Source organism: Neoarius graeffei, chromosome 1 (genome assembly GCF_027579695.1).
Source record: "Neoarius graeffei isolate fNeoGra1 chromosome 1, fNeoGra1.pri, whole genome shotgun sequence".
NCBI lineage: Eukaryota > Metazoa > Chordata > Actinopteri > Siluriformes > Ariidae > Neoarius > Neoarius graeffei.
Window position 1 is genome coordinate 110,839,660 of NC_083569.1, and position 19,435 is coordinate 110,859,094.

Sequence of the window (19,435 nt, forward strand, 5' to 3'; positions counted from 1 at the left end):
GTCCTCTCCCTTTGTGAGACCCATTTCCCATTAGCTTTTTGTCTTGTTTTCGTGGTGCCAGTTGTTTATTCATCTTGTCAGACCTGGCAACATTGAACTGGCGCCTTCTTGAAAATGTTGGCGGTGTGGAAATATTTTAAAGTATCTGAGAGCGAGAATAGGGTTGCAGTTTGCAATGAATGTGACGCGAAAGTGTCTAGAGGGGGTATTAATGCTAAGATGTTAAGCACTTCAGGTTTAATTAGCCATTTAAAAACCAACCATCCAGCAAAACATGATGAATATGTGAGAGAGTCAGCTGCTGCTGCAGCTAAGAGAAAGGCTAGCAGCGCACCATCTGTGGCCGACATCTTTGAAAAGACAAAAAAATTAGCCTCGGAGAGTCCCAAAGCAATAGGGATTACTAAAAAGATAATGGAATACATGGCTTTAGACGACCAACCATTCAGTGTTGTGGAGGACACTGGATTTCGAAGACTCATGGCGTACATTGAGCCCCGTTACACCTTACCAAGCAGGCGTTATTTTGCGGACGTGTGCCTACCAGAGCTGTACCATAGCATTGCGACTCACGTGCACGAGCTCTTGACCAAAGATAGCAATGCTTACCTGAGCTTCACGACAGACATATGGACCTCCGATATCAGCCCAACCAGCATGCTGAGCTTAACAGCGCAGTGGGTCGACGAGAACTTCAAACTTCGGCAGGTCGTACTTCAGTCACAGGAATTTAAAGGATCGCATACAGCAGTAGCCATCTCCGATGCGTTCAACAGAATGTTTGAGTCTTGGCAGATAGACTGGGCCAGAGTGCATGCTGTGGTCAGCGACAACGCTCGGAATATGGTGAAAGCTATGGAAGATAATGGCCTGAAAGGGATACGGTGCATGGCCCACACTCTGCAGATTGCTGTGAATGAAGGTGTGTTGAGCCAGCGCAGCATTGTGGATATAATATCAACAGGGAGGAAAATTGTAGGCCACTTTAAGCATTCCCCGCTTGCTTATTCTCGCCTCCAGGCCCTTCAAGAACAATTCGGAATGCCTCCAAAACATTTCCAGCAGGATGTAAGTACTAGGTGGAACAGTACCTACTATATGCTCCAGAGCCTTTTGTCACAAAAACAAGTCCTGGCTGCCTACGCTGCCGATAATGATCTGCCCGCGACATTCACCTCCTACCAGTGGTTATTAATTGAGAACACACTTTCTCTTCTCTCCCCGTTTGAGCAGTTGACAAAGGAAATAAGTTCATCTAAAGGATCTGCTGCAGATGTTATCCCGTTGCTTGCAGCACTCACGCGTCTTCTCAAGAAAGAAAGTGAAACGGACCACGGAGTCAAAACAACAAAAAGTGCACTGTTAGAGGCTGTCAACAGACGTTTTTGTCAGGCAGACACGGAACCCCTGTTTTGCATCGCAGCTGTGCTTGACCAATGATATAAGGATTACTACATTGATGTTGAGAAAAAACGGAGAGTAAGGGAAATGGTCCAGGCTGAATTGGACTTGTCAAACCCGCTTGGAGACGGTGAAGTGACGCACAGAGAAGGGGCCGAGGGTACTCAAACAAAAAGAATCTGCACTACAGAGTCAGTGCGTACGCCCTCACTCTCGGACATGTTCGAGGAAATCATCCAGGAAAGCGACCCAGATCTCAGGCAGCCGAGTGCCACTGCTCAGCAGCTGGACTGTTACCTGTCAGAAGTCCTGATCCCCAGGAATGATGATCCTCTAACATATATTGGAGGACCAATCGAGGGCGCTTTCCTGAGTTGGCACGGATGGCACGCAGGTAAGAAGTCAATAGGTTTTACAAAACAAAAGGTTTAATTTAATGAATGTAATATAAAACAATACTGGAATACAACAATGACAGTGCACAAAAATGAAGCACAATATTTTAAAACAATAATGGAATGGTTTATTCTCTGTATGTCTTTTTTATTGCTTGATAATAAAGAACTGAACCTACAATGTTATTCCCGTCCAAGGTACTTGGCTGCTCCATGCACAAGCACAGATAGCGAGAGGCTGTTTAGTGCTGCATCCAATGTTCTTGATGAGAGGAGGAACAGACTGACATGTGAGAAAGCAGAGAAGTTACTGTTCATAAAGAAGAACCTGCCACTGTTCCTGAAGGAGTAGGCTAAGTAGACTCTATGCCAGAAGGACACTCCATAATTCATTTGCGATTTTGCACGTTGATGCATTTTTTTTGTTGTTGTTGGAATGCTTACAGAAGAGGTCCACCTAAGTTCAAATAGTTTTTTTTATACATTTTATTTGGGGCTTGATACACAGGTGCAGTGGTTAATGTTTGGTCTATATTTGTCTACCGTCATACCCCAGGGCAGAACAGAGAGTAATATGTTGAGTACATGATTCATACAGGCTGTTTAAGTGTTTGAGTTAATTATACACTTGATTTGGATTGTGTTGTTTTGGAGTTTTTTGTTTGAATGCCCTGTCTAATGAAAATGGGGAAAAAAGGAAAATAAAAATCAAATGAACAACTATACCTACTGGCAGTTCTACGGGAACATTTGAAGACTATTAAATAAACGTTTACTTTCTTTGAAAAAACATGTCTACAATTATTTTAGGCTATTATGCAATATTTTAAAAATGTAAAACTTAACCGCATTTGATATTCGGTTTCAGTTTCGGTATTCGGCCAAGCATTTTAATTGTTATTCGGTTTCGGCCACAAATTTTCATTTCGGTGCATCCCTAGTCAAATGCCTCACCTTACACTAGGCTTTGGGGGATTGAGGTCTGGTTACAGCTGGAATCCACCAAGGCCTGACATGTATCCCCTTGTACACTTACCGGTATGCGATACACTCCGGCCCAATCGAGGGCGGTTTCTGGCGCGTTGGGGACCCGGACCACTGCACCCACCTCCATCATGGAGCACTGATTTTGGAGATGTCCCGGCTCCCTGCAGCGCCAGCACACCGGCCCAGGCTCTCCCTCTGCACTGGTGTTACAAACATCACTCACCTGGGGGGGAGAAGAGACAGACAAGGAAGGGGGAAACGGGAGGACACTACAGGTGTGTCGGGCCGGCTGGGGGGGGGTACCCGCCTCCACAGTGGGGGAACAGGGCTAGGACGGGGGGGGGGGGAGACAGAGAGGAAAGAGGAGAAGGGGAAGCACTTCTTCCTGCCATTGGAACCGCTGCCATGTGGTCCTCTGCTAGCTCAATGGCTTGACCTAGCAATGCCAGGTGATGACACTGGACCCACTCCGCCGTTCCTTCCGGAGTCACACGATGAATTGTTCCAGTGTCGCCAGGTCAATAATTCCCTCAGCGTCGTGGTCATCTGCACTCAGCCACCACCGACAGGTGTCCTGGAGTTGTTGGCTGAACGCAAACGGCTGGCTGACCTCCTCCAAGCGCAGTGCGCGGAAGCGCTGTCGCTGTTGTTCCAGGGAGCGGCCGACTCGCTGGAGAATGGCTCTCTTTAAGTCCTCGTATATGAGCCGGCTGTCGGCAGGGAGCTGCAGCGCAGCAAGGGAAGTAGGCACGCTGCGTGCTGCTCGACCGGCCAACCCCACGCATCAGCTGCTTGCTCAAAGAGAGCAAGGAAGGCTTCCGGATCATCATGCGGACCCATCTTTGTTAGGGTGAGGTGGGAGGGTCTGCTGCAATGGCGGTCGAGGACCCCGCCGACGTGAGCAGGTGCTGGAACGCCTGGCGGTCGTCTTGTTGGGCCAGCAGCAAGGCCTTGAAGCGTTGTTCCTGCTCCTTTCGGAGGGTGATCAGTGCTTGATGCTGGTTCTGCTGTGCCGTGGCGAGGGCATGAACGAGGTGTTTGAAGGGCGAGGACTCCATGGATGGGCTCCCTTCTGCACTCCCAGGTTTGAGGACCACTGTGGAAGATGCCCTGATGTGGGTGGCGTACAGAAGTATGGCAGATGGTTGTTGATGTTTAAATATACATTTATTTTGGCTTTTTAGCACGACACTTTTGCAACTGGGACAGTCACATGCACATGCAGACACACATCATCGCGTTCTGGTCCCAAAAACCACTTATCTGCTCTCTTACTCCTTTTATACAGCACCGTCACTGCAAGAGAGGCACACAGGTTAATTAATTAACAACAGGTGTAGTGATTTGGCCACTTACCATCCCCGACTCCGCCCTCCATTCGCAAACCAATGCTCGGCCACAGCCCCGCTGCCACATAGCTGAAGCAAGGTCAGAAAAGCAAATCCAACAGTGTTCACTAATTTATTTTGTAATGTGATTTTAGAACTAAAATCAGTGAGCAGTATTCACCTGTCAAAAGTGGTAGCCTACCGCATGAATTGGTCGAGTTGGCAAGTATGTCAGTACAGAACTATTTGTACCCTGGTTAAGTTCTTTTGTCTGATTTCCTTTGATATAAATAAATTACGCATACCAAAACCAAAATCACTGTAAATAGAAGTAGTTTTCTAAAGGTTGTGAGGAGCATGCATGAAAATCCCTCACCTTTCGGCGAAATTCGCCGTTTTGAAACCAAAATGGGTGACCTACGTGAATCGTGTAGATCCGATGAGAAAAAAAAATTTGGGGGGGTTTGATATTGACCCAAAGGGCAAGGAGGTCGCTTCGCACCCATAGACAGCTCGTGCCGGTTTGCGCCTCCTCCTCCTGCTTTGATATTGACGCCATAGCGACGAGTACATCTTGCTGCGAAGGGCAAGCGGCATCATTTCGTGCCTCTTCTCCTGCTGTGAACCCACGAGAATAAAGTGCAGTGGCAAACGACTTAGGCAAGGCAAGTTTATTTGTATAGCACATTTCATACACAGTGGCAGTTCAATGTGCTTTACAGAAGTAAAAGCAAAACAGTAAGCAATAGAAAATAAAATTACATAAAATAAATGGGGAAGAAAAATAATAAGAATTAAACAATAGTAGAAATAAAATAATGAAATGAAATAAAAGTTCAATTAAAAAAACAGCAGAATAAAATAGAATAAAAGTTAAGTAAAATTTTAAACATGCAGAGACTGTAAAAGTAAAGAGTTTAAAACATGTAGAGATGACAATATTAATAATTTAGCAGAAAGCATCTGAAAACAGCTTGGTCTTTAACCTAGATTTGAAGCTGCCAACAGCAGGAGCATTTTTGATGTCCTCTGGGAGTTGGTTCCATAGCTGCACTGCATAGTAGCTAAAACCTGCTTCACCACACTGTTTTAACAACAGGTTTTACCAGTAAATTTTGCTGCTGCGATCTGGTAGATCTGATTGGGTTAGGCCGCTGCAACATATCAGAGAGGTAATTGGGCCCTATACCATTTAGAGATTTGTACACCAGCAGCAATGCTTTAAAGTCAGTTCTGTAGCTTACTGGAAGCCAGTGAAGGGACCTTAGAATTGGAGTCATGTGCTCTGTTCTTTTTGTTCGTGTGAGAACCCTAGCCGCTGCATTTTGAACCAGCTGAAGTCGTTTGATGGTCTTTTTTGGCAGGCCTGTGAAAAGGCCATTGCAGTAGTCAACCCTACTAGAGATGAAGGCAGACTTAAACAAACAAATCTGAGCTGTTTTATTTATGATTTATTGGCCCAACAGTAGACTTGAAAGAAACCTGTGTGAGACTTGGCAAAACACTGTGGATATAATGGATAAGTCTGTGCATGATCTGTGGACACTTTGAGGTAAGCAAACGCAAAAAATTCAGATTTAAAACATGCTAAATTGGCCCCAAGTTAATAACTGTATGAGGAGCAAGCCTCCCAGACTTCTACAATTTAATAATAATAATAATAATAATAATAATAATTTAGGATGGTTTGGGGCTTGCTCTCCCTCCTATTATATAAATAAAGCATAGTTGTTGTGTAGGCATATATCATAAATACATATGTATAATTTGGATAAATTAACCTAAATTATGAATACCTTAATAGTAACAAAAAGTATTAATTTTTCAACTGAAAAGATATATTATTAAAAGATAAATATCAACAAGATTACCTTGGCCATAACTATGTGTAGGTTATTCTTAATAACAGCTGTAATATCACGAACCAAGCCACTAACAACATAATTGTAAGCCTGTAGCCCTTTGTAGGCTTTCAAGTCATCAGCAGTGTAGGCACTGGGTGTAAACAACAAATAGTTTACAATGTCTGGGTAGCAAACAGATGGCAGAATTGGTGTCAGGTCCTCCTTATGTTTCCATTCTCCCTTGCCCCGAGTCTTATCATATGGGTCAAACCCATCAATCACAGCCAGTTTCTCCACATACCGTGCCCTTTCTGCAGCTGGTAATGTACTCACATAACCAGAATTATCATCCATCGTGTCACTTTACTCTCGCTTGTACTTTGTTTTATATTGTGAGTGCATATACTTGGTCTTCCAATATGGCGCCTAACAAAATCTCGCGGCGCAGTGACATCATGCGGTAGCCCTCTATAGGGCACTGTATAGTGGAGACGCCATTTTGTAGTGCTGTCCGTGCTGAAAGAAATCAAATTAAAAGTCTCAAATTTGATTTAATAAAAGACAGCAGTAAAGAAGAAAGTATTCAGCCTTGATTTAAAAAGAACTGAAAGCTGCAGGTACTTCCATATCTTGGCAGGCTGAGTGGTATGCTGGGGCACCTCTTGCCAGCAGACCAGGATATCCAGAGGGAACTTGTGCGGTTCAGTGTTGACCTGACCATCCCCAGCTTTAAGGAGGGAGAGAGCATCATGGAGTGGTGGGGTCATGTCTTCGACAAACCAGACAAGTGCCCCTCCCTGGGTGCACTGGTTAAGTGTTGCCTCTCCATCTTTCATGGACCTAGAGTCGAGTCCTTGTTTAGTCTGATGAATGATGTAATTGATCAAAGGAGTGGCAACATGAATGTGGAAACATTTAATGCAATACAGACGGTCAAGTACACGCTGATGTCCAGGGGGAAGACAGCTATGCAGCTCTTTAGAAGGGAGCACGTGAAGTTTGGGGAAGTGGACAGAACATTGTGCAAGAACATTAACTCTGCAGCAGCCACATACAAACACCAGCAGAGGGTGAACAAGGAGGAAAAGCAGCAGCAGCAGAGCAAGTATGGCTCTCAAGCAACTTGCAGTGCTCAGCAGGCCAAGAAACCGACTGCTGAAGGAGAGAAGCGGGCAAGGCTGAAACATGTGGCAACTCAGCGAAAGCGGTCCATGGAGACACTGGTGGTCCAGGCAAATAAAAGGAAAAAATGATCACTATTCCTTGTGTGTTCCACTTTCTTCGTTCTATTATTCATATTTTTTTCCAGGGCATAATTTCACTATAACTACATGTATTTGTACTGTATGTCCTTGTGCAAATGTCAATACAGTATACTTAGTAAGGAGGCTATAATATTTATTCTGGGGGAGGACCCCCCAAACAAAATAAAACAACACCAGAGGCCATGTCACCACTCGCGCACCCTTCTCACCTTTTTCACCCCGACCCGTTTTCATGCCTGGAGGAGGTAGCATCATTTCCCACATACTAATGATGTTAACAGTAAACATTACCACGTAGCAACAACACAGCAACATTTAAGTTCTGATTTTGCTTATTCTTAGCATTTGTTTAATGTGAATAGACGAAGCGCAGGAATTTCCCATTGGGTACGAAATGGAATGTCATCAGAAACTATTTCTGAAGGTTGCAATGCTGTAATGTCTAGTAGAGAACTACAGCAAAAGGTGTGGACTACGACACAGAAGTCAAGCGTCAAATATTCAACAATTTGGTCTTGATACATCAAGCTAATGAGAATCTCAGACGGACACAATGACGGACCAACAGCAAAAACCGTAGATATCCAGAAAATGGCTTTGAGATCCTGAACATGAAAATGTAAGTAACATATCTGTATGACAAACAGAAAGGAAATTATTGAAGAAAAAATATTTGGTGTTAAAGGCTGCACTAAGGTCAAGCAATACAAGCAGGGAGACACAGCCCTGATCAGATGCCAACAGTACGTCAGCACTTTAACCAGTGACACCAGAGACAGCACTTTAACCAGTGCTGTCTCTGTGCTATGATGAGGGCTAAATCCTGATTGATACATTTCATAGATGGCATTCCTATGTTATTCCTGTCTGCCTGTCTGAGATTCGAGTTGATCTCAAGAACGAGCCATTAAATGTTTGTAGGATTTATAGAAAATTTTCACTGTAACCAGGAGATGAACTGATTAGATTTTGGAGCTGATCCAAACAGGGTCAAGGTCACACCAAGGTCCAATGTCTGAAGTATTTTTTCTTCAATAATTTTCTTTATGATTATCATACAGAAACGTGACTTACATTTTCATGTTCAGGATCCCAAAGCCCTTTTCCAGACATCTACGATTTTTGCTGTTAGTCCGTCATTGTGTCCGTCTAAGATTCTCTTTCGCTTGATACATCAAGACCAAATTATTGAATATTTGGCGCTTGACTTCTATGTTGTAGTCCACACCTTTTGCTGTACTTCTTTCCACTAATTGAGAAATTAATGCAAAATGATTGAATGCTATGATGAATGAATGATGCTAGATGATTGAACTTCTAAATATTTTTCCACAGCTATCAAGAGCCTTCAGCCTTCTTATCAAGGAACTAACATTTTTAAGTAAGACTTTCTCTTTGGGTGTTTTTTCTTTTCTTGGTTTTACGTGATTGTTGCAGTATCTTAAGCCAATATTTTAAAGTGAATATATTTTACTTGATATTCAAGTACGCAAATTGCACATTAAGGAATTATATCTTTGTTTTCTTTGTTTATAGGAGTCAAGAGGTGCTGGTAAACACACACTGCCTGCTGGAGCTCTTCCAGTTCTGCTGGCTTTGTCATAAAGAGTGCTACATTACCATTGAAGGCAATGAGAAGCTGTTTTCAGTCACCCAGAACTGCCAAAGTTGTGGTCACCACAGAGACTGGAGGAGTCACCCGCCTTCATCCAAGCCTGCAGAAACCTTTCATAATGAACCCAAAGATCATGTTGAGACATTTAATAAAAAACATGAAGATAATGATGATGCAACTTCATACATAGAGGTAGAGCACACATTGGAGCCTGGGGATGAGGATAGTGAGGAGGTAGGTATTTATTTTTTATTTAATCTTTTATGGTGTGAATTACAATGACTAACCTGCAAAAATATTAATAACCCCAGAGTCTTCTGGCTACCAATACATGGCAAGCTTATTGCCAGAGCCCATTATTTCCATTTAGCCTCTAAGACCCAAGAGCAGGATTCCCCAAATAGTTTTCCGAAAGGGCCAAATTATTTTGAGTATGCCAAACCAAGGACCAAAACGTTCAGGGTTAAACACTGACACACCCATCAACACTGAAAAATAAATATTCTGGCATGTACACACCTTTTTTAATTTTTTTATATATTTGACTCAAACCAGAAACATTTTATTTACTGCACCTCTAGTAGCAAAAAAACGACTAACAACAACACTACAGCAAGTGGCACACAGCGGGAAAGGACTAAGTATCCTGAGGCAGAGATAACTGTGTCAACTTTTCTTCAAAGACCTTACATATGTCTGCAAAACAGTAACAATGCTGAATATTACAGTGCAAACATCTGCAGGATATCCAAACAGCTTTCCATGTGCACAGCAGCATCTCTGCAACCACATTCACCTCGAGAAGGAGATATAAAATAAAACAAAACTGTGATTGGTCCAGTCAGATTTGATCTGACCGGTTTCCTGGTTAAGTTTATGCTTTTTTTTATGCAGGCCATGTTGTTCTTGGTTTAGGAAAGTTCATGGTTATCTGTTACTTACTGGTAATAATAGGCAGAGATGACAGGTGGCTTTAGCTAGCTGGTTGAGGACTGTAGAGGTGTATGGTGTGGAATGATGTCAAAATGAAGGAGAGCAGCGCACACTTTATTTCACATATTGTACATTTTATTTAATGTGTTATGACTGGTGCGTTAGTGCCAGTGGGTTGGTGCCAGGCCAAACATTTGGTTCTTGCAGGCCGGATGTGGTCCGTGGGCTGCAATTTGGGGTTTGGGACCCTAGAGTGATGCCATCCATGGTGCTGTGATGTACTGTGAGATCTTTCACAGAGCAGCTTTTACTTAAGGGCATACAAAGCCTGCATTAGGAGTGCTTTAGAATTGATTCTGGACAGCTACATTACAGGTCCTCTATTGGTGATTCAGTCCAAGGGGCCAGACACACAAACATAAGTGTCCTGGCTGAGGGTTCCAAATCAAGCTGTCCATTTGGTACAATATATCCACTTGGGAAAGATGCACTCATGGTGTTCTGACAGTGAAAGCAGTGATGGAATGGCTGGGTCTCGCCAGCCATCTTGGGGCTACAAGTGGGCTTGCTGCTGAAGCCTACAGAGTGAGAAGAGTCAATGGTTGAGAAGAAAATGTGTTGAGGCCAGTTATAGGCCAGGGCATCCTGTCCTACCAGCTGTCTATGTCTGCCAGGGAGAAAGGTTCACCTGTGTCATGCCAAACCTTTCCCATATCTGCACTACCACCTTTTGGTGTTGATGCCAGTTACCTCGACATGTCTTTGCACTGAGTTCACTGCACAACTGATGTACACTGGCAAATGAGTTGCTGTCAGCAATCTCACCAATACAATGTGGGTGGGCCCAATTGTAGAGATCTGTACAAGGCAGAGAGATGCACTTGACCTTGTGCTACCTTGATGGTGGGTATAGCTGAATGTCCCAATATTGTCTGAGCAGACCAGCACATAATAATGGCAACAGGCAAGAACATGAAGGCCCGATGTACTGCTCTCAACTACACTTGATATGTTCTAACCTTAGGAAGGGCCATTCTGCACCCATCTTGTAAGAGGTGTGTCTAAGGCGATTATCTCTTTCTGTAGGGGCCCCAAACTTGGCTCTTCTTTTAGGCTTCTTTCAATGAAACAAGGATGCATTTCCAGTCTGTGTGATTTGGGGTGCACTTGCAGGCTGATAAACCACTTTTGGAATTCCCAGAATTTTAGCAACCCTAGGCAGATCACTGTGTCTGCCATCATAAATTTACTTTAATGTATGCTCATACTCCACATGGTGACCTGACTGAATCTGATTGACAAGCATAATACAGTAATATCTGATGAGAAGACTAGCATTCTCAGTGAATCTTGCAGAATGCTGACAAACTCTGTGGCCTGCTTAGGTATTAGAGAGCTATTCTTTGAGTCTTGATAAGTCTGAGCACCACAATGTAAAGTTTGGGTAGACCTAGCCTGCTCCACAGGAGTCAGTTGTTCAAATATGGAAGTATTCTGTTGCCAGTGGCCATTAGTAGAGACTGTCCACATCTTCTTCCTCTTCTTCTTTCGGCTGCTCTTGTTAGGGGTCACCATAGTGGATCTGTTCCACGTGTTTGATTTGGCATAGGTTTTACACCGGATGCCCTTCCTGATGCAACCTTCCCCAATCTGTCCAGGTTTGGGACCAGCACTAAATATGCACTGACTAGACACTAACCCCAATGGCTAGGTAAAATAACAATAAAGTAAAATAACAATAAAGAAAAACAAAAACGCATCAGCCATTGCTCTGGCCTGCTGCAGCAAAAGCCACCCAGACAGCTCTCACAGGCGGAGTGAGCGGGGAAAGAAGAGACCATGACACTCCAGCAAACTGGACTATAAAGGTACACCGGTCCCAGGTGTAACAATCAGTCTAAATGCCTGTAACACACACAAGACAAAGGACAGGGACCCCTAGTGCCCCGGTGGAACCCTGCAGTCTAATATGGCAATGGCACAGGCACCCATGATAGAGGGGCCGTGACACTAAAATTTGATGGAAATGACCATCCTCCTTCTGAACAAGGAATTTCAGGGTCTACTATTTCAAGGTCCTTTGTCCATGAGTAAGTCAACATTTTTGTACAGAGTGATGACGCTGTTGGAGTCTGAGATAAATGAGGCCTGGAAGCCTCAGCAAAGTTAGGGGCCCAGTGGTGAAACTATAATTTGTATCCCTGCATCATGTGCATCAATAACAACTGATCTCATATAGTTTCTATCCAGTGATCAATGTCTTCATTTGTAAGACAACCTGTTACTTCCCTCTGCTCTTCAGGAACATTCTCTACCAAGCTTCTTTAATGGTTAGGACCCCCTCACAGGATAGATGTTTGGGACACAATGATTACCAGAAGTCTGAGGGTACAGTGGTATAAAGCGAGCAATACATTAGCCACAGACATTACTAGGCAGCTAGTTGGCAGGGAATGCATCATTGGAGGGTACAGACTCAATAGGAAAGCTAAATAGTACTGCAGTTTGTGCCATTCTGTGCAATGAACAGAAATACTTGGTGCAAGGACAACCACTAACACTGTATGCTCAAGGTGCAAATATGCGTGACCTTCACTATGCACACATTTATTTATTTATTTAAAGGTTTAGTTATCAGGGACAATGCACATTAATAAAACATTTAAACAAGTGTAAATATGCCAGAATTAGCCAGAAGGCTATTTTGCATCTGCTGTCCCTGGACTGATGTTCAAATAGTCACCCTAAAAGAGCAAAAATTAAAATATAATCAAATAAAACATTTCCAAATAAAAAACCTAAATCTGAATAAAAATTAAAAAGTAAAAAACTAAACTAAAATACATTCACACACAAGCTAACATAAACTCAACAACAAACAGTTACTACAAACAAAACCAAGAACAACATTAAGCAACAACAACAATCATCAACAACATTTATAATACAAGACACAATAAGAAACTAACAAGCCATAAACAAGCAGGACATAGACACCAAACACATAATAAAAAACCATACACAAAAAGTAACAGTAATACTAGACAAACTGACAAGACAACATGACGGATGGCATCAGAAAAACATCAACAGGCAGGGCAGCAAACATGGAGAAAAATTAAGCACTAAAATTTAAAGTTGACAGCGTACGCAGTTTCTTCTGACATATTTATATACATCTGGAAGATTAAGTGATGTCCACTAGATGGCACATCAGATCTGCTTCTATATAATACATGACCCAGTACAGCTCTGTCTTCTTCACACTCTGTTCCTCTGGCTCCATATACAGTGGCATCTTGGTGGTGAGTTGGGCTTCCCCCTGACAGCGTGGGGAGGAGGCATGAGACACACTCGTCCTCAGGCTAACACCATGCATTTGGAGCTCTACAAGCTGTCCCTAGAGGACATGTGTGTGAGTGTCGCAGCCAGGCTAGCTGCAGCTGGAGGATTGGTTGGTTGTACAGTGGTGCTTGAAAGTTTGTGAACCCTTTAGAATTTTCTATATTTCTGCATAAATGTGACCTAAAACATCATCAGATTTTCACACAAGTCCTAAAAGTAGATAAAGAGAACCCAGTTAAACAAATGAGACAAAAATATTATACTTGGTCATTTATTTATTGAGGAAAATGATCCAATATCAGGGCTCGACATTAGCACTCGCCCGATGGCCCGGTGGTGTTTTTTACGTCTTTCGGGCCACTAAATTTGGCCAAACAGTGGCCCGGGTGGGCCAGTACATTTTCAATACAAATTAACAAATTTTATTACTCATATTTTACCCAGAATTGTGAAGAAATTGTTCGTAAAATGCACCTTTTCGATACGAGGTCCACCATCTTTGTTTTCGTCACGCTCCGCGGCAGGAGCGTGTCGTCTTCGTGCATCTTCGGAGATGTTCGGCACTGTTTGGAAGCGTCATTTTGGCGGGAAAATTGCATCTTGTAGACGAAGACGGTTGCGGCAAGGAGACCATCAGAACGGTGAAATTCAAATAGAAATATGTTCAAACTCCACGCTCCCCAACCTGGCCAAAGGCCAGGTAAACAGTTTAAATACGATCGTGCATAAATTAACTATCGGGTGTTAACGAACGGCTTCATTTTGAACTCGGCAGCCAATCAGAGCGCGCGACGTCACGCTCGGTTTACAACTTGCCAAATCGTAAAACAGCATTTCAACACGCGCTTTAGCTTCAGATGGTGTAAAATCGTTCAGACTTTGTATATTAATATCAAAATTTCAGGATACACTGCCAAGAAATATGGCTACACGTGTATCAACTTTTAGTGATTAAAGAATGAAGTATAAATGTTGGTTGCTATGACTGAAATAGAAGAACAGATAAAATAATGTAGTAAATTAGATCTGATCCCATATATTATTCAAATATCCAAAGATGATGAAATCTATCAAAATAGCCAAACTAGGTCTACATTAGTTCATTACAACAAAAATAACTATTCTGACCCTCTCTGGTACAACCAGACCATGCTAAACCCAGTATACCCCCAGTTGCTAGGGTATCTGCTGTTGCCATGGCAACGGTTTATGCAAATGAGCTGAATTTGCAAAAATGTACTACTAGTTCCCCCAAGGACATATCCTGAAAATTTGGTGTTTATATCTTGTCTTATTAAAAAAATACAACATTTCACCCCTTTTTGGCTCACCTGAGCATACCTGTTAATTAGCTAATTAACAGGTAATTAGGGTTATAAATCACCCCCGAGCAGGTAAGGCTTTGCAAAAATCTCACTAGATTATTCCCCAAAGTCCACCCTTTCAGGAAATGTATGGTTTGTCAGTGATTCTCATGATATTTTATTAATTAAGAAATAAACCTTCTTCATGGGCAATAAAAATGCCCATTTAAATCCAGCATGATAAGGGTTAGTATGCCACCCGCACCTTTCATCCAGACTTGGGACTGGCCTGTGTGTGTCTTGTGGCTATTATATAAAGGTGTATTTAAAAAGTTAATTGTACTTCTATTTCTATAAGAATATCTACAGTGGTGAGAATTCAATATCTACAATGTTGAGAATATACAGGTATGAGCCAAAGTTGAAACCATGACAAAAAAGGAAAATATGCCTACATCACACAGGGTGGGTTACAGGCAAAGCTTATTCTATAAACAAGTTAGTTGCATGGTGAGGCAAAACTTAGCTTATTCTAAAACTTATACAAACAATTAATGTAAAACAGTAATCAGCAGCATGTGTTAAACAAACAGAGAACAAGAACAAAGGAAATTTTTAAATGTAACTAAGAAATTGATAGAACAAGAAATGCAAACAATAAAATATCAATGTGAACAAACAATAAAGATATAATAATGTTAGCAAAATATGAATAATCTTATTTTCATTAATTTCACCTTAAAATGCACCAGAATGCACGAATATGAATTGAAAAATCAAAATTTTCTGGGGAAGGCCCCCGGACCCCCCTCTTTGTACAAGCACCTGCGGTGCTTGCAGCGGCTGCCTGTAGCAGCCGTGGTTTGGGTACTGCGCGCATTTGGGCCACCACATTTTCCATTTGGGCCAGCAACTTTTCAATTCCACTGGCCCAATGGGTCACCAGTGGTAAATGCTTAATGTCTAGGCCTGAATATTACATATTTGTGAGTGGCAAAAGTATGTGAACCTTTGCTTTCAGTATCTGGTGTGACCCCTTTGTGCAGCAATAGCTGCAACTAAACATTTCCAGTAACTGTTGATCAGTCCTGCACACCGGCTTGGAGGAATTTTAGCCCATTCCTCTGTACAGAACAGCTTCAAGTCTGGGATGTTGCTGGGTTTCCTCACATGAACTGCTCGCTTCAGGTCCTTCCACAACATTTTGATTGGATTAAGGTCAGGACTTTGACTTGGCCATTCCAAAACATTAACTTTTATTCTTCTTTAGCCATTTTTTGGTAGAATGACTTGTGTGCTTAGGGTTGTTGTCTTGCTGCATGACCCACCTTCTCTTGAGATTCAGTTCATGGACAGATGTCCTGAAATTTTCCTTTAGAATTTGCTGGTATAATTCAGAATTCATTGTTCCATCAATGATGGCAAGCCGTCCTGGCCCAGATGCAGCAAAACAGGCCCAAACCATGATACTACCACCACCATGTTTCACAGATGGGATAAGGTTCTTATGCTGGAATGCAGTGTTTTCCTTTCTCCAAACATAACACTTCTCATTTAAACCAAAAAGTTCTATTTTGGTCTCATCCATCCACAACATATTTTTTCAATGGCCTTCTGGCTTGTCCACGTGATTTTTAGCAAACTGCAGACGAGCAGCAATGTTCTTTTTGGAGAGCAGTGGCTTTCTCCTTACAACCCTGCCATGCATACCATTGTTGTTCAGCGTTCTCCTGATGGTGGACTCATGAGCATTAACATTAACCAATGTGAGAGAGGTCTTCAGTTGCTTAGAAGTTACCCTGGGGTCCTTTGTGACCTCACCGAGTATTAGACGCCTTGCTCTTGGAGTGATCTTTGTTGGTCGACCACTCCTGGGGAGGGTCACAATGGTCTTGAATTTCCTCCATTTGTACACAATCTGTCTGACTGTGGATTGGTGGAGTCCAAACTCTTTAGAGATGGTTTTGTAACCTTTTCCAGCCTGATGAGCATCAACAACGCTTTTTCTGAGGTCCTTAGAAATCTCCTTTGTTCGTGCCATGATACACTTCCACAAACGTGTTGTGAAGATCAGACTTTGATAGATCCCTGTTCTTTAAATAAAACAGGGTACCCACTCACACCTAATTGTCATCCCAGTGATTGAAAACACCTGACTCTAATTTCACCTTCAAATTAACTGCTAATCCTAGACGTTCACATACTTTTGCCACTCACAGATATGCAATATTTCCTCAATAAATAAATGACCAAGTACAATATTTTTGTCTCATTTGTTTAACTGGGTTCTCTTTATCTACTTTTAGGACTTGTGTGAAAATCTGATGTTGTTTTAGGTCATATTTATGCAGAAATGTAGAACATTCTAGTGTCCCTACATCCTTCTGTTTGGAAATGATTCAATTTATATTACATTCTTGACTCTCCTTTTGAAGTTGTCTTCTCTGTCTAGAAAGGTGTACCTTGATTTCATTAAAATAGTTATATGTCTTTTAGGTGTCTGTATTCTTGAACTGAATATTATTTCACCCTTGCTTGTTGGGGCATCCAGTACTTGCATTCTTCTCGTATTAAGACTGAATCCATCATGTTGCTCCACTTATGTTTTTGGCCTTTTTTGTGTGTGCTTTAAAAAAATCCCAGCTACATTTGGGAAATCTGTTCTTTTGCTTTATTATTTTGTTTGTCTGTTGGCCTGGTGTTCTGTTGAACATTTTTTTTAGTTTTGAGAGATCAAGTTGGCAACTTAGTAAAATGTTTTCAAGATGATTAAACAAGGATATATGCATTGACTCCCTACTATACTACACTGAGTGCAGAATTATTAGGCAAGTGAGTATTTTGACCACAACATCCTTTTAATGCATGTTGTCCCACTCCAAGCTGTTTAGGCTTGAAAGCCTACTACCAATTAAGTATATCAGGTGCTGTGCATCTGTGTAATGAGAGGGGGTGTGATCTAATGACATCAACACCCTATATCAGGTGTGCATAATTATTAGGCAACCTTTTTTCCTCTGGCAAAATGGGTCAGAAGAGAGATCTGACAGACTTTGAAAAGTCTAAAATTGTGAGATGTCTTGCAGACGGATGCAGCACTCTTGAAATTGCGAAGATGTTGAAACGTGATCACCGAACAATCAAGCGTTTCATTGCAAATAGTCAACAGGGTCGAAAGAAGCATGTGGGGAAAAAAAAGGCGCAAAATAACTGCACATGATCTGCGGAAAATCAAGCGTGAAGCTAAGAAGCAGCCATTAGCATCCAGTTCTGCCATATTCCAGAGTTGCAACATTCCTGGAGTGTCAAAGAGTACAAGGTGTGCAATACCTAGGGACATGGCCAAGGTAAGGAAGGCTGAAAAATGACCACCACTGAGTAAGGCACACAAGATAAAACGTCAAGACTGGGCCAAGAAATATCTTAAGACTGATTTTTCTAAGGTGCTGTGGTCTGATGAGATGAGAGTGACTCTTGATGGGCCAGATGGATGGGCCTGTGGCTGGATCAGTAATGGGCACAGAGCTCCACTCCGACTCAGACGCCAGCAAGGTGGAGGTGGAGTACTGCTATGGGCTGGTATCATCAAAGACAAGCTTGTTGGACCTTTTCGAGTTGAGGATGGACTCAAACTCAACTCCCAGACCTACTGCCAGTTCCTGGAAGAAACCTTCTTCAAGCAGTGGTATAGGAAAAAGTCAGCATCTTTCAAGAAGAACATGATTTTCATGCAGGATAATGCTCCATCTCATGCGTCCAAATACTCCACTGCGTGGCTAGCCAGTAAAGGTCTGAAAGGTGAAAAAAATAATGACATGGCCCCCTTGTTCACCTGACCTAAACCCCATAGAGAACCTGTGGTCCATTATAAAACGTGAGGTCTACAAAGAGGGAAAACAGTACACCTCTCTGAACAGCGTCTGGGAGGCCGTGGTTGCTGCTGCACACAATGTTGGTCGTGAACAGATAAAGAAATTGACAGAATCTATGGATGGAAGGCTTTTGAGTGTCCTCATGAAGAAGGGTGGCTATATTGGTCACTGATTTGTTTTTGTTTTGTGTTTGAATGTCAGATATGTTTATTTGCAAATCTGGAGTTGTCATATCAGTGTACCTGGTGAAAATAAATAAGTGAAATGGCTACATATTTGGTTTTTATTAAGTTGCCTAATAATTCTGCACAGTGAAAGTTACCTGAACACATACATATTCTCCTACAATGGCCAAAACTAAAAACGCCCCACTCTAACTTCCATACATATTCAGCTTTGATATTTATGAGTCTTTTTGGTTGATTGAGAACATAGTTGATGTTCAATAATAAAACTAATCCTCAAAAATACAACTTGCCTAATAATTCTGCACTCAGTGTATTGTACATACACCGATCAGCCATAACATTAAAACCACTGACAAGTGACGTGAAGAACATTGATTATCTCATTACAATGGCACCTGTCAAGGGGTGGGATATACTGGGCAGCAAGAGAACAGTCAGTTCTTGAAGTTCTTGATGTGCTGGTTTATTCACATGGGGCATGAAGGCTAGCCCATATGGTCCAATCCCACAGAAGAGCATTGGTAGTACAAACTGCTGAAAAAGTTCATGCTGACAGCTTTCTGTTTTAACCACCCTTAACTTTTTCAGCAGTTTGTGCTACAGTAGCTCTTGTGGGATTGGACCGTATGGACTAGCCTTCGTGCCCTGTGCAAGTCAACGAGCCTTCAACACCTATGACCCTGTTACTAGTTCACTTTTGTTCAGTAATGACCACTGCATACCGGGAACACCCCACAAGATGTACCATTTTGGAGATGTTGAGACCCAGTCATCTAGCCATTACAATTTAGCCCTTGTCAAAGTCACTCAGATTCTTATGCTTGTTCATTTTTCCTGCTTCCAGCAGCTCAACTTCAAGAACTGACAGTTCTCTTGCTGTCTAATATAGGCTTGCTATATTTTAATGCCATGGTCACTTTTAAGCCTTTTTCCTGACATATTAAATTTTTCACATTAT

The 19,435-nt window shown here is 42.2% G+C and overlaps 1 protein-coding gene across 5 annotated transcripts in view; it reads left to right on the top strand.

Moving 5' to 3' along the window:
• LOC132881992 (zinc finger and BTB domain-containing protein 17-like) overlaps positions 1-19,435 on the top strand; it is a 54,536-nt gene that overhangs the window by 25,985 nt on the left and 9,116 nt on the right. For 4 of the 5 annotated variants that reach the window (XM_060915144.1, XM_060915136.1, XM_060915153.1 and 1 more), the window contains exons 3-5: positions 8,556-8,601; positions 8,757-9,069; positions 13,061-13,183. In XM_060915144.1, coding sequence (XP_060771127.1) covers positions 8,556-8,601; positions 8,757-9,069; positions 13,061-13,183 — 482 coding nt within the window. The remainder of the gene's footprint in view (positions 1-8,555; positions 8,602-8,756; positions 9,070-13,060; positions 13,184-19,435) is intronic. The other variant, XM_060915173.1, reaches the window with a different exon arrangement.